The 14,524-nt window shown below is 55.1% G+C and overlaps 1 protein-coding gene across 3 annotated transcripts; it reads left to right on the top strand.

Moving 5' to 3' along the window:
* The first annotated feature begins 5,968 nt into the window (after positions 1-5,968).
* On the top strand, positions 5,969-9,573 carry GPR84 (G protein-coupled receptor 84). Of its 3 annotated transcripts, none has more exons than XM_040989350.1 (3): positions 5,969-6,008; positions 6,112-6,237; positions 8,030-9,573. In XM_040989350.1, the coding sequence occupies exon 3, from the start codon at positions 8,038-8,040 to the stop codon at positions 9,232-9,234; it is 1,197 nt and encodes a 398-aa protein (XP_040845284.1). In that variant the 5' UTR covers positions 5,969-6,008; positions 6,112-6,237; positions 8,030-8,037; the 3' UTR covers positions 9,235-9,573. The 3 variants fall into 3 exon arrangements, with proteins under 3 accessions (XP_040845284.1, XP_040845296.1, XP_040845289.1); XM_040989362.1 differs by having other exon boundaries at positions 5,975-6,008; positions 6,112-6,233; XM_040989355.1 differs by lacking the exon at positions 6,112-6,237 and having other exon boundaries at positions 5,996-6,008.
* Positions 9,574-14,524: the final 4,951 nt, after the last annotated feature.

Here is a 14,524-nt window from a genome sequence, read left to right as displayed (position 1 = left end):
GGCCGGAACTCGAGGTGGTGAGGACGAGGGGGAGTCTGACCTTTAGGATCAACCGCACAGAAACGGAGTCAGTTCTTGCCCTCCCTGAAACTCAAGGGTCCCCACCGCAAAATGAATGCATTTAAGTCTGCTTAAGATTTACTTATTTAAAAGTAGAGAAGCTATTCTATGCACCCACTAACCCCCTGAATGGCTGCAACCACCAGGGCTGCAGCTAGACCACGCTGAATCCAGGAACCAGGAACTGCATCTAGTTTTCCCGTGTGGGTGGCAGGGAGGGGTCCAAGGGCTTGGACCATCCTCTGTTGCTTTTTCCCAGGTACGTCTGTAGGGAACTGTATCTGAAGCAGAGCAGCCAGGATTCAAACTAGGTCGTAGATGTGGGATGCCACGAAGCCAGCCACAAGGCTGAATCTTTTGAAGGTCTGCTTCGACATAGCATCTCTAAGAGCGAAGAACTGGGCCTGGGCTGCAGGAAGTTTTTGGGGTTTTTGCCTTTTTAAGAATTATTTATTTTCACTGGAAAGGCAGATATACAGAGAGAAGGAGATTAGAAAGATCTTCCGTCCACTGGTTCACTCCCCAGGTGGCTGCAACTGCCAGAACTGAGCCATCCGAAGCCAGGAGCCTCTTCCAGGTCTCCCAAGTGGGCGCAGGGTCCCAAGGTCCTCACCTGCTTTGCAAGGAGTCTCTTGTGAAGCTGACATCCCCTTGGGGGTAGGGTTGGTTCCAGTTCCTGCTGCCCTACTGCCTGCCCATCCTCCCTCCGATACACCCGGGAAGCCCGCAGGCGACAGCCCAGGTGCCTGATTCAACATTCAACGCTGCCACCCAAGTGCCAGGCTCAAACCAAGTTCTGGGCGCTTCGCTTAGGCCTGGTGGGTGGTAGTGGCAACTGGCTGTTGGGGCTGTCTGCGGAGTAAACAACAGATGCAGGATCACTCTCTCCCCCTGCCATTCAAATACACAAATTCCTTTTTTTTTTTTTTTTTAAATAAAAGGAACTAGGGTTGTGCTATTTATATTAGAATACTTGTGCCTTCTCATCTGAGTCCCCACAGGTCTGTGGGTCTGGGGGTCCCCCTGTGCCTTCCCCTATGAGGTGTGGGGAAAGAGGCTGTCCCCACCCCTTTTCCCCCAGTATTCTGTTCAACTGTGTATCACCACCTCCCCCACCCCAGCAGCAGAGGATGGCCCTTGCCCTGTGGCCCTACTGGGTGGCAAGAAGGTAAAGTCGATCATTCCGAGGCGCCCAGCCTGTGTGTGGTCCTCCTGCCTTCATCTTCGCTTCTGTCCACTTGCCAGTCTCGCAGGCAGGTGGAAATGTGGGGCGCTGCCTGCTGAAGGGGAAGATGACGGGAAGAGGGGCCCCCAGGGCTGAGCTGTGAAGTTGGTGTTAGGGGTGCTGGTGCTTTTCCAGGTCAACTTGAAAAGAACAAAGACAGAAGAAAAATAAGAAAAGTGGAGATGCGGGAGCGTGGGGGCTGGGCAGAAGAGCGGGTGGAGGAAAGCCGGGGTCAGGTCAGGTGGGGAGAGGGCCAGGGGAAGGGGCTGGCGAGTCCGGTGCTAGCACACGCCACACGGCTCCGGCCTGCTGTTCAGGCTGCTCTGTGGGACGCGAGCCTGCTGCCCCCTCACCTTCCGCGCCTCAGTGACTGGGGGCTCCCCACCCGTCTGCCAAATGGAGCTCCGTCCTTGTTCCTCTCTCTTCCTCACCCTTCTTCCGGTGAGTCCCCTAACAGTCCTATTTGACCTCCAAACAACCTATGGGTCCTGATTCTTGTTCTTCATTCCCACAACCCACCATTTTTTTTAAAGATTTATTTTATTTTTATTGGAAAGGCTGATATACAGAGAGGAGAGACAGAGAGGAAGATCTTCTGTCCGATGATTCACTCCCCAAGTGAGCGCAACGGCCAATGCTATGCCGATCCGAAGCCAGGAGCCTCTTCCAGGTCTCCCACGCGGGTGCAGGGTCCCAAAGCTTTGGGCCGTCCTCGACTGCTTTCCCAGGCCACAGGCAGGGAGCTGGAAGGGAAGCGGGGCTGCTGGGACTAGAACCAGCATCCACGTGGGATCCCGGGTGTGCAAGGCGAGGATCCCAACCACTTGCGCCACCGCGCCGGGCCCACAACCCACCATCTTAACCAGGACAAGCTACACAGTTGGTAGGGCCCAGGGCAGAATGAGAAAAAAAGAAAAAGCAGGGCTCTTGCTGGGCCGGGAGTAAAGTGCTAAGAATTTGGGGCCAATGTTGTGGCTCTGGGGGTTACACTGCCACTTGGGTTGTCAATACCCCATGTCAGAGTGCCTGGCTCTTGTCCTGGGTACTCTACTGCTGAACCAGCTTCCTGCTAATGCAACGAGAGGTACCAAATGACAGGTCAAGTGCTTGCTGCCACTCCTATAGGAGACCTGGATGAAGCACCTGTCCCGGCTCTGCCTGTTGCAGGCATTCAGGGGTGAGCTAGTAAATGGAAAATTCTTGTTTGTCTCTGTGCAACTCCTTCTCTGTCACACGGCCTTTCAAGAATAAATAAGTATTGAATTTAAAAAACAAAAATTTTAAGGCCTGGTGAGGTAGCATAGCAGCTAAAGTCCTCACCTTGCACACGCTCGGGATCCCATATTGGTGCCAGTTCTTGTCCTGGCAGCCTTGCTTCCCATCCAGCTCCCTGCTTGTAGCCTGGGTAAGTGGTGGAGTACAGCCCAAAACTTTGGGACCCTGCATCCGAGTGGGAGACCCGGAAGAGACTCCTGGCTCCTGTCTTCAGATTGGCTCAGCTCCAGCAGTTGCAGCCACTAGGGGAGTGAATCAGCAGAAGTAAGATCTTCCTCTGTGTCTTTCCTCCTTTCTGTATATCTGACTTTCCAATAAAAATAGATACTTTATAAAAAAAAATTGGATTGTGGAGTCAGCCTTGTGACACAGCAGGTGAAGCCGCTGCTTGCTACTTGGCATTCCAGATCAGAGCACTGCTTGCAGTCCTGGCTGTTCTGCTTCCATTCCAGCTTCCTGCCAGTGTGCCTGGGAAAGCAAATGACCCCTGTCTCACTTAGAGGACCCAGGCAGAGTTCCTGATTCCTGATCTTGGCCTGGCCCAACCCAGCCATGATGGGTCTGTGAGGGATAGCCAGCAGATGGACGATCTCCGTCTCTCCCTCTTTCTCTCATTGCTTTGTCTTTCAAATAAAGGGGAAAAAATTAAAGATTTATTTATTTTTATTAAAAAGGCAGATTTACAGAGAGGGGGAGAGACAGAGAAGAAGATCTTCCATCCATTGGTTCACTTCCCAAGTTGCTGGCAATGGTCAAAGCTGAGTCTATCTGAAGCCAGGAGCCTGGAGCCTCTTCTGGGTCTCCCACACAGGTGCAGGGTCCCAAGGCTTTGGGCCGTCCTCCACCACTTACCCAGGCCACAAGCAGGGAGTTGGAGCAGCTGAGATATGAACCAGCACCCATATGGGATCCCGGCATGTCCAAGGTAAGGATTTAGCCACTGTGCTACTGGGCCACTGGGCCAGACCCAAATAAAGAAATCTTAAAAGGAAGTAAGACTGTCCAGGAAGCGACTGAAGAGCATGAGAGCAAGCGGCGGGTCCTGTGTGTCTGGGGCCCTGCGCGACAGACATGTGGCCCGACCCCTCCACAAGCCCAACCCCCAGCGCCTTCTCCTGGGCTCTCCTGCTGGCTCACAGCCCGTGCTGCTCACTCACAGCTGTCTCCATACAAATCTGCATGCAGCCCAGCTCCCCAGTGCCCTCGTGGGTCCTGCCCACGGCCCTGCTCTCCTCTGCAGCTCTCTCCCGTACACCCTCATTGGCTTCTGCTCCAATCCCTGAGGACACTGTTGGCTGTCTGGAGTACCCTTCGACCGATCTCCCTCCAAAACTACTGTGCACCATTTGTTTTTGTTTTTAAGATTTATTTATTTGTTTGTTTTTATTGCAAAGTCAGATATACAGAGAGGAGGAGAGACAGAGAGGAAGATCTTCTGTCCTTCTGTCTGATGGTTCACTCCCCAAGTGACTGCAATGGCCGGTGCTACACCAATCCAAAGCCAGGAGCCAGGAACTTCTTCCAGGTCTCCCATGTGGGTGCAGGGTCCCAAGGCTTTGGGCCGTCCTCGACTGCTTTCCCAGGCCACACGTAGGGAGCTGGATGGGAAGCAGAGCTGCTGGGATTAGAACCGGCAGCCATACGGAATCCCGGCATGCTCAAGGTGAGGACTTAACCTGCTATGCTATCACGCTGGGCCCCTGTGCACCATTTAAAGTACGTCCAACTGCTTCTCCATGAATTCCTTCCTCCTTGGCAGCTCAAACCCCTGCTGACGGGGTGGTCTAGCAGCTTAAGTCCTCACCTTGAGTGTGCTGGGATCCCATATGGGCACCGGTTCTAAACACTACAGCTCCACTTTCCATCCAGCTCCCTGCTTGTATCCTGGGAAAGCAGTTGAGGACGGCCCAAAGCCTTGGGACCCTGCACCTGCATGGGAGACCTAGAATAAGCTCCTGGCTTTGGATCAGCTCAGCTCCAGCTGTTGCAGCTATTTGAGCCAATGGATGGAAGATCTTCCTGTCTTTCCCTCTCTCTGTAATTCTGACCTTCAGATAAATAAACAAATAAATAAATGTCTATTTACTTTTAACATTAGTTTATTTTAATTACAAAGTCAGATATACAGAGAGGAGGAGAGACAGAGAGGAAGATCTTTTCCATCTACTGATTCACTCTCCAAGCAGCCGCAATTGCTGGAGCTGAGCCAATCGAAAGCCAGAAGCCAGGAGCCAGAAACTTCCTCCAGGTCTCCCATGTGGGTGCAGGGTCCCAAGGCTTTGGGCCGTCCTCGACTGCTTTCCCAGGCCACAAGCAGGGAGCTGGATGGGAAGCAGGGCTGCCAGGATTAGAACTGACGCCCATATGGGATCCCAGCGCATTCAAGGCGAGGACTTTAGCTGCTAGGTCATCATGCTGGGCCCATAAATAAATATTTAAAAAACTTAAAACTAGAGGGCAAACTACATTTGACCATAGGTCAAAGTTTACCAACTGCTGGTTTTAAGAGCCAGTTAAACTTTTAAAGACTTGTATATCTGTGTCTCCTACCAAATGATACCCAAAAACCATGCATCAGAGCTTCTTGTATCCTTAGTCAGTCAGGTGCAAAGTAGACACTCAATACAAATGTGCAGTGACTGGACGAGTGGATGGATGGATAGATGGATGGATGGATGGATGGATGAATGGATAGATGGATGGATGGATGGATGGAACAGGCCTGAGCTTCTGTGTACCATAAAGCCAAAATCCAAGATGATACTCCTTTCCCCACCCATCTTCATCTGACTCCATTTCTCAGATGCGCTGGAGTCTCTCAAGGGCCACTCTGACTTAAACCACCTCCAAGTCCCAGAGAGAAGAGAAGCCAGTGCTGGGCCCAGTGTGGTGGTCAATGACTAAATCCTCACCTTGCAGGCACCAGGAACCCATATGTGTGGGTGCCATGGTTCATGTCCTGGCTGCTCCACTTCCCATCCACTTTCCTGCTTATGGCTTGGGAAAACAGTGGCAGGCAGCCCAAAGCCTTCGGACCCTGCACCCATGTGGGAGACCTGGAAGAAGCTCCTGGCTCCTGGCTTTGGATCAGCTCAGCTCTGGCCATTGATCCCATCTGGGGAGTGAACCATCAGATGGAAGGTCTTCCTCTCTGTCTCTTCTTCTCTCTGTAAATCTGCCTTTCCAATAAAAGTAAGTATAAATATAGAAAGAAAGAAGGAACGAGAGAAAGGAAGATGCTCCACCCCCAAAAGCAGCCTGTTCTTGGGCCCTGTCTGATCTCTCGTCTCTTGGAGCAGGGGCCCCGGAAGATCTGGTACTGTGTCCGCGCCCAGGAAATCCTCAGCGATGACTTTGTAGGTTTCCTGACATGCCGAGTGGGGGGAGAGAGAGAGAGAGGGAGAGAGAGAATGAAAGAGAGCTTGGATGTGAGCAACAGAACTCTGGGGTAAGTTGTGGGGAATTTCACCAGAGAAGTGAGACGAGCAGGACCGGAGGTAGCGAGGGAAGTGGCTGAGGTTGGGTAACTGGGGAGTTTCTTGCTTCTTCAGTCCAGTGCTGAGAGGAGACAGGCGAGCAGGGAGCCCCAGGAGCCAAGCCTGCCCGCTCGCTGGAAGGGACCGCTCCTGGCGTGACTCAGCTTCCTTCCCTGCAGAGAGAACCGAGGCTCCCCGTGAGTACCTGCTCGTGGGTGTATTTTTCCTTAGTCTTTTCTGTTAGCTTCCTAGTGGCAACCAACAGGAAAACGGACACCTGCGTGTGTGTGTGCATGTGTGTGTGTGTGTAGCAGAGTGAAGTGCAGCAGCACTTGAGTAGAGAGAAGGGATCCCCAGGGGTTAGCATGGTGGCTGGCCTAGCTGTCATTTGCAATGCCAGTCAGCATCCTGTACTGGAGTACCGATTCAAGTCCCTCCATTTCTGACACAACTCCCTGTAATGTACCTGAGAAAGCAGAAGAAAGTTCAAATAACTGGGTCCCTGCCACCCATGTGGGAGGTCTCCATGGAGTTTTTTTCAAGATTTATTTTTTTTTATTATTTTTTTTGTTGGAAAGGCTGATATACAGAGAGGAGAGACAGAGAGGAAGATCTTCTGTCCGATGATTCACTCCTCAAGTGAGCACAACGGCCGATGCTATGCTGATCCGAAGCCAGGAGACTCTTCTGGGTCTCCCACGCGGGTGCAGGGTCCCAAAGCTTTGGGCCATCCTCGACTGCTTTCCCGGGCCACAGGCAGGGAGCTGGAAGGGAAGCGGGGCTGCCGGGATAGAACCGGTGCCCACATGGGATCCCGGGCGTGCAAGGCGAGGACCTTAACCACTTGCGCCACCGCGCCGGACCCTCGATGGAGTTTTTGGTTCCTGGCTTTGGCCTGGGTCCAGCCCCAACATTTGGAGTCATATGGGGAGTGAACCAGCAGATATAAAATGTCTCTCTCTCTGCCCCTCCCTTTCCCTCTACTGATATCACTATGCCTTTAAAATAACTAAAATAATTCTTTTTAAGATTTAATTTTTTTTTTTTTTAATTTGGGCCGGGCATGGTAGCCCAGCAGCTAAAGTCCTTGCCTTGAATGTGCCGGAATCCCATATGGGTGTGGAGTTGTGTCCCGGAGGCCCCGCTTTCCATCCAGCTCTCTGCTTGTGGTCTGAGAAGGCAGTGGAGGATGGCCCAAAGCCTTGGGACCCTGCACCCGCGTGGAAGAACCAGAGGAGGCTCCAGGCTCTTGGCTTCAGATCGGTAAAGCTCCCCATTGCGGCTGCTTGGGGAGTGAATCAATGGTCAGAAGAGCTTCCTCTCTGCCTCACAGTGGGATGCTATCTCCTCATTGCACACCCCTTTAAAAATATTTATTTTTATTTGAAAGGTAGAGAGAGAGAGAAAGACAGAGATAGGTCTTCCATCTGATTCACTCAAACGGCTGCCATGGCTGGAGCTGAGCTGGCCCAAAGCCAGGAGTCTGGAGCCTCTTCTAGGTCTCCTACCTGGATACAGGGGTCTAAGCACATAAGCCATCCTCCACTGCTTTCCCAAGTCATAGACACAGAGCCGAACCAGAAGTGGAGCATCTGGGATTCGAACCGGTGCTTATAAGTGTTGCCTGCACTGCAGGCAGGTGATTAGCCTGACACTCCATGGAGCCAACCCCCAAATAAACAATTTAAACCTTTTTTTTTTTTTTTTTAATAAACGTTAGAGAGCACTGGATTACTGACAGCAATTGGAGAGACCTAGGGTTGGGGGAAGGAACAAACAGAAATCCAGACACACTTAGAGGAGAATTTGAAGAAATGTTTGAGTTGGGAAAGGATCATCAGGCCAGGAGAGGGCTGGGGTGGCTGGGGACGGTTGTGCAGGACAGGGACCGAGGCAAGCAGTTCAGGTGTCCAGGGGCCCCGAGCTGCTCGAGGGAGCCAAGCTGAAGACCAGCTTCTAATCCCTCTTTCTTGCCCGCCTGTCGCCTTTCCAGCCTCCGCCATGTGGAATGCCTCAGATGCCAGCTTCTCCTGTTACCACGAGTCTGTGCTAGGCTACCGTTACGTGGCAGTCAGCTGGGGTGTGCTGGTGGCTGTGACGGGCACCGTGGGCAACGTGCTCACCCTGCTGGCTCTGGCCATCCAGCCCAAGCTCCGAACCCGTTTCAACCTGCTCATTGCCAACCTGACACTGGCCGACCTCCTCTACTGCACCATCCTGCAGCCCTTCTCCGTGGACACCTACCTCCACCTGCATTGGCGTACTGGTGCCACCTTCTGCAGGGTCTTTGGGCTCCTGCTTTTCACTTCCAATTCTGTCTCCATTCTCACCCTCTGCCTCATCGCAGTGGGGCGCTATCTCCTCATCGCACACCCCAGGCTCTTTCCCCGAGTTTTCAGTGCCAAGGGATTAGTGCTGGCCCTGGTGGGCACCTGGGTGGTGGGGGTGGCTAGCTTCGCCCCACTCTGGTCTGTCTATATCTTGGTATCTGTGGTCTGCACCTGCAGCTTCGACCGCATCCGAGGCCGTCCATACACCACCATCCTCATGGGCATCTATTTTGTGCTGGGGCTCAGCAGTGTGGGCATCTTTTACTGCCTCATCCACCGCCAGGTGAAACGGGCAGCACAGGCGCTCGACCAGTACAAGCTGCAACAGGCCAGCGTGCGCTCCAACCACGTGGCTGGCACCCACGACGCCATACCTGGTCGTTTCCAAGAGCTGGACAGCGGGGTGGCCTCTGGAAGGCCCAGTGAAGGGACTTCATCTGAGCCAGAAAGCACTGCCACCACCCAGACCCAGGAAGGAGACTCTGCAGAAGCAGGAGCACCGAGCCACAACAAGGTAGCCAAACAGACAGCACCAAAAAGCCATTCCCACCCACAGACGCCTGCCAAGGCCCGGCCAGCCACAGGCGCGCGAAGAGCTCACGACTCCCCGTCCGAGTTTGGAAAAGTGACCCGGATGTGTTTCGCTGTGTTCCTCTGCTTCACTCTCAGCTACATTCCCTTCTTACTGCTTAACATCCTGGACACCAAGGTCCAGGCTCCGCGGGTGGCCCACATGCTTGCTGCCAACCTCACCTGGCTCAACAGCTGCATCAACCCCGTGCTCTTTGCCGCCATGAACCGCCAGTTCCGCCAAGCCTACGGCTCCCTCTTAAAACGCGGGCCCCAGAGTTTCCAGAGGCTGCGTTAGCCACACTGTGTCCTTGCTGCTGCAGAGCCAGAGTGCCCAGCGGAGGCTAGGACAGGTGAGAGCCACGCCTGGACATGTAAATTCACGGCCATCTCTCTTCCCCCTGCCTGGAGCTGTGTTCCAGCCCTGGGCCGCCCAATAGCATTCTTCCTTACTAATAAAGGAGTTCTGTGCGTTAAGGGCCAGTCTCTGGTTGGTTTGAGTTTCGGGAGGGGGTCCCGTGCCAGGGTAGGGGCGGGAAACAGCTAGTCTGATCTTCAGCTGAGGGGAGTCCAAGGCTCCAAGGATTAGCAACTGTTAAGCTGCCTGTCGGAGGGCCTGACACAATGGCTCAATTGGCTAATTCTCCCGCTTCAAATACCGGGATCCCATATGGGTACCAGTTTATGTCCCAGCTGCTCCACTTCCCATCCAACTCCTTGCCCCTAGCCTGGGAAAGCTGCTCTCCTGTGAGATTCTGGCGCAACAGACAGCAATTTACTCACAATGCAACAATGAATGTCCCCCAAGAAATATGTCTTTTTAGCAAGAGGTTTTTCCTGCCTTCTATTTTCAGTTGAATTTCCTGGGAATCGTCCCTGTTTTGTACCTACTGTTGCTAGGATCTGCCGTTGTTGCAGACTGATCCAGTTTGAGTTGTATGTAGGGGCTGGCACAACAGCTCGGCTGGATAATTTTCTGCCTACAAGTGCCAGCTTCCCATATAGGTACTGGTTCTAGACCCAGATGATCCATTTATGATCCAGCTCCCTGTTTGTGGCCTTCCAAAGCAAGAGAGTCCAAGTCCTTGGGACCCTGCACCCATGTGGGAGACCCTAAAGAAGCTCCTGGCTCCTGGCTTTAGAGCTACTCAGCTCTAGCTGTGGCAGCCATTTGGGGAAGTGAACTAATGGATGGAAGATCCTTCTCTGTATCTCCTTCTCTCTGTGAATCTGCCTTTCCAATAAAAATAAATAAATCTTAAAAGAAAAAAAAAAGTGGTGTAGCCCAGCTTTGATTACCCAGTGTGCTGATAACCCCGGTATGCCCATTCTCCGGTCGTTGCCCTAATGCAGTGGGGGTGGCCGCGGGAGGGAAGAGAGGATGGTCATGAGGGAGGACTCCTTGTTCTGTGGAAACGGGGCCCGAGCTCACTTAGGACAGACAAGTGAGGATTTCAGGTGCATTAGCACGGTCTCTATTCCTCTGGGGTAACTCATCCGGACCCCAAACCCTGACTCCCCCGGCTCTTGCCTTCCTGGCGCACAGGAGCAGGACGGAGACCCCCACTCAGCCCCGGGGCTAGGCGGGCGGCAGACCCCATCGTTCATTCCGGACACAGCCTTAGTGCACCTGCGGCCACCAGGTGGCGCTGGATCCCCGCGTTTCCAGGCGGCTTCCGGTCTGAGGGCAGAAGGGGCCGGCGGCAGTGGGAGTCCAGACACCCCCTGACCGGGAATGCAGACCCCAAGCTTCGACAGAGCGAAGCATGACACGTTTTGGTCTACTTGGTGGGTGGGGGGATGGTGGCGGCGAGGGGATGGAATTTGAGTCGCTGCCCTGACCTCCCCCGACCCCATCTCCTTGGGGGGCTTGCCTGCCATCTCCTTCGCGCCCCAAGTCCACGGTCTCGGGAGCACCAAGTGAGACTTATGGAGGGTGGACAGACGGACCTGCGCACGGTCTGCGTCCAGGGATGGTGTTGGGGAACCCGTGCCTCTGGGTGTTGTTCTTCCAGAGGGAACCCCAGTAGCCTAAACGGGGCAACTGAGGCAGCCACACAGACGGGCAACCTGCAGGAACGAACAGCAGCCTGGGTGTTCCGACGAGCAACTCACAAATGGCACACACTTTCACCCTGGACCCAGGGCGGGTCCACTTCATGGAATTCTCACCTCTTTCCACCTCTTTGTCACACATTGGTAAGATCAAGGCTTGGGGACGGAGCCTGCTCTCAGGACCAGCTCAAGTCTAACCATTACAGAACAGCTGTCTTGCTAACATGAGGATCAGGTGTCAAGCTGGTGGCTCCGTTTTTTTTTTTTTTTTCTCTTCCCAGCTAAAAGCTGCACAACTCTCCAAAGGGTTGTAAAAGGGATCATGTTTCTCATTCCTTGAAGGGACTTCAAAAGCTTCCTCAAGACAGAAAAAGTGCAGCAATAAGGACTGAAGTTAGACTGCAGGAAGGACTTCCTCAGCGACTCGTCGCTGAGGGAAAAAAAAAAAACTCCAGGCCTCTGGAAAAGATGAGTCAGAGGACACAGCGGAAACACTGGCGTCTGAGATTACAAGACAGATCTCCCCAAGACGGTGTCCCCCCTCCTTTGTCCCCACACTCGCCGGGGTCCCTAAAGAGCAGGAAGGGCAAATGAGGAGGAAGGGAACAGGAGGGCAGTGCGTGCGCACGGCGCGTCGGCCGGGGCTGTGTGCGCCTGGGGGCCGTGCTGGTGTGAGTCAGTGTGTCCCTCTTTGTCCCTGTCAGTCTCCCGCCCGAGCTCCGTGACTTCTTTGTCTCTCCCCATCTGTCCGTCTCTCCCGTCGGCCGTCTCCATCTCCCGTCCCGGGTTCGCGCCTCTCCCCCGCCGCGCGCCCGCGCCCCCGCCCCGCGGCCCTCGCTCGCCCGCACTCTCTCTCTCTCCCCGGCTGTCTCTCACAGGCAGATTTATGGTCAGCCCAGGGCCTTTCATTGGCCAAGCGCTGACAGGACTTGATTTAACGCCGTTTCTCATTGGCTGATCTTGACAAGCCGATTTACGAGTCACTCTCCGATTGGCCAGGCCGCCGTGGCTGTGATTTATGGCTTCGGGGGGCTGCGGGGAGGATGTTGGGAGGGGGCGCAGCTGGGGGGGAGGCTGCCCCTCCCCCTCCCCGGCCTGGGCTCCCCTTCCGTCCGCTGGGGAAGGGGAAAATGGGGACCCGGTGGTGGGAACCCAAGCGGAGGACCGGGTCTGAGGGGTGCGGGGCCGGGGAGAGGAGGCTGGAGCGCCAAGTGGGGCCAGAGGGCGACAGAGAAGCCAGAGGCAGCGCGGGTGGAAGCGAGGAGGGGTCACCTTTCTGAGCGCAGGCGGGGAGCGGCTGAGGGGAAAGGGCGCGCGTGGCCTGAGGGGCGAAGGGGCCTTGGGGTGAGGGGGCTTCTCAACTCGCCGCCCCGGGCGGAAGGGAAAGGGGATTTTGCGACTCAGACAATGGCTGCTCCAGGGGCGCTTAGCGAAGGAGAGGGAAGGCGGCGGCCTTGCAGCTGGAAGGTTACAAGCCAACAGGGGCGAACTTGGGGGGCAGAGGGGCTAGCGAGGACAGCATCGCCCACTCCTTGCCTCAGGGTTCGCCCCCACGCACGCAGCTAGCAGGCGCTTGCGCCCCACCCCGCGTCAGGATCGCGTCCTGGAGGCTGCAGCGGGCTCGCCAGTCACGGAGACCCCACTCCTCCGCTTGCTCACCTCCCGGGTGAAATTTATGAGTTCAGGGTTGGCCTTCAGGAATTAGGAATATTTATGCTTCTTGGAGGGTGAGGTTTGGAAGGTGATAAATAAGGGAGCACTGGAGCGGAGGGGTGTGGGGGTGCTGGTGGCACGCAGCTGGGGGTGCTGTTTTGACAGGGCCCTTTCCTCAAGGCCCCCCACCTGTCTGCTCACTCAGCACTGTGGGAGCTGAGAAAGGGGGTTCAGGTAGCAGAAAGGGGAATGGGCCAATCCACGAGTGTCCCTGGCAGGCTTGCAGAGCCTTAGCAGTAGAAAGCGGCTAGGGGAGGAACTTTCTGGCATGGGTACAGCTCCTGGCGCGAGGGGCCCAGCGAGTCTGCAGAAGGGCAGCTGGTTTCCTGTGTGTGCAGTGACTGAGAATTGGGGAAGAAGGGGCAGACTCCTCTGGCCCATCACCTCCCTCAGGCTCTGAAATCTCCACACCATCACCACCCCTGCACCCCCAGAGATTCCTGGCAGATGAGGCCTGGCATGTGGGGCTTAGGGACTCCTGCCCACACCACTGCTCTAGCTGGCTGGGAATTAGAAACAGCCCTTGGTACTTGACACCCCTTGCCCTGGAGCCTCCAGGAAATGAGGGAGGGAGACAGAATCTGCTGCAACACCGCAGGCCTTCTCCAGCCCTCTGCTGCAGGGAGCCCTGGATCTGTGACCCCAGCCCTCTGACAGGGATTTGCTCTGGGCCTGGGGAGGTAGTCTGCCAAGATGGAAGACATGTCTGAGGGGGTCCAGAGCCCACTGGGAAAGAGCCCCAAAAACCATGCTCCCCCTGCACCATGGCCATAGCTGGGATGACTACCGTGCACATGCGCACGCCTGCACACACACATCACGCTGTGACCTGGGGGGGGGAGGAGGGAAGAGAAGGGTCTAGACTGGCCCTTTAAGAGCCACTTAGGGTCAGAAAGCCTGGGCTACAGAGAGGGGAAGGAGCTGATGTCAGAAGACGGATGGGTAGCAAGATGGGGATTGATGCTAATGGGGGAGTTAAAGCTAAGTACCCAGACACTCAGAGGGCAGAACTGCAGATCTGTCTTCCTTGTGCTCACCCCCCTCCCCAAACCAAGGCTGTAAATCTGCCTCCTCAATTGGGGGAAGGGGAGTAAGGAAAAAAGAGGCTCTCTTCTGCCTTTTCCTGTCCCTCCCTTCCCGGTGGAGGCCCCTATGCCCCTTCCTTTTGTCCTCCCCCAACCTTCCCTCTCCAGCTGTGACCCCCCCACACACACACATACACACTAAGATACCCAACTTCATTTTTCCATCAGAGATTGGGGGAATTGTTTCAGTTTGCAGAGGCGAGTCCACAAACTCTGGGTGGAAAGGTTGGGGGAACTGTGACGACAGGTAGATTGCCTCAGTTTCCACTTTCTCTCCCAACTTCTCTTTCTCCCAGGACAGTGGAGTGAGAGTGGAGAGTGGGATGTTGGGTGCCAGGGGTTGGAAGTGGTGTGAGTGCTGTCCAGTTGGGTCTGCCGAGGCCAAGAGCCCCTGAGGGGCTGGAGGGGTTGGTGGGGAGCCTCCCAGGGCAGCTGGAGAGGCTGTGGGGGGCTGCCCGCAGAAAGATCTGCTGGCTGGTTTCTCGGAAGCTCCTGGATCATCGCATTCCCTGTCAAGCACACACACCCTGCGTGCTGAGTGGAGACAATTTCAGGCCAACAGTCTGTAATTTACTGTCAGGGCAGGGTCCCGCTGCTCTGTTTGCCTCTGAGGAGAGTTGGGGAGCTGGGGGAGAAGGGCCTCCTCAGAAGGGCTACAGCAGTCACCCTGGGCCATTCCCGTCCTGTCTTCACTTTCAGGTGAGACTGCGACTCCTGTCTTTCAGCACCCCAGCT

Source organism: Ochotona curzoniae, unplaced genomic scaffold (genome assembly GCF_017591425.1).
Source record: "Ochotona curzoniae isolate NIBS_2020 unplaced genomic scaffold, NIBS_Ocur_1.0 contig_1014, whole genome shotgun sequence".
Classification (NCBI taxonomy): Eukaryota; Metazoa; Chordata; class Mammalia; order Lagomorpha; family Ochotonidae; genus Ochotona; species Ochotona curzoniae.
This window is presented reverse-complemented; position numbering and strand designations above follow the sequence as displayed.

Bases quoted from the DNA above. Each gene is read 5' to 3' on its own strand.
- GPR84 (XM_040989350.1), top strand. From the start codon at position 8,038: ATGTGGAATGCCTCAGATGCCAGCTTCTCCTGTTACCACGAGTCTGTG.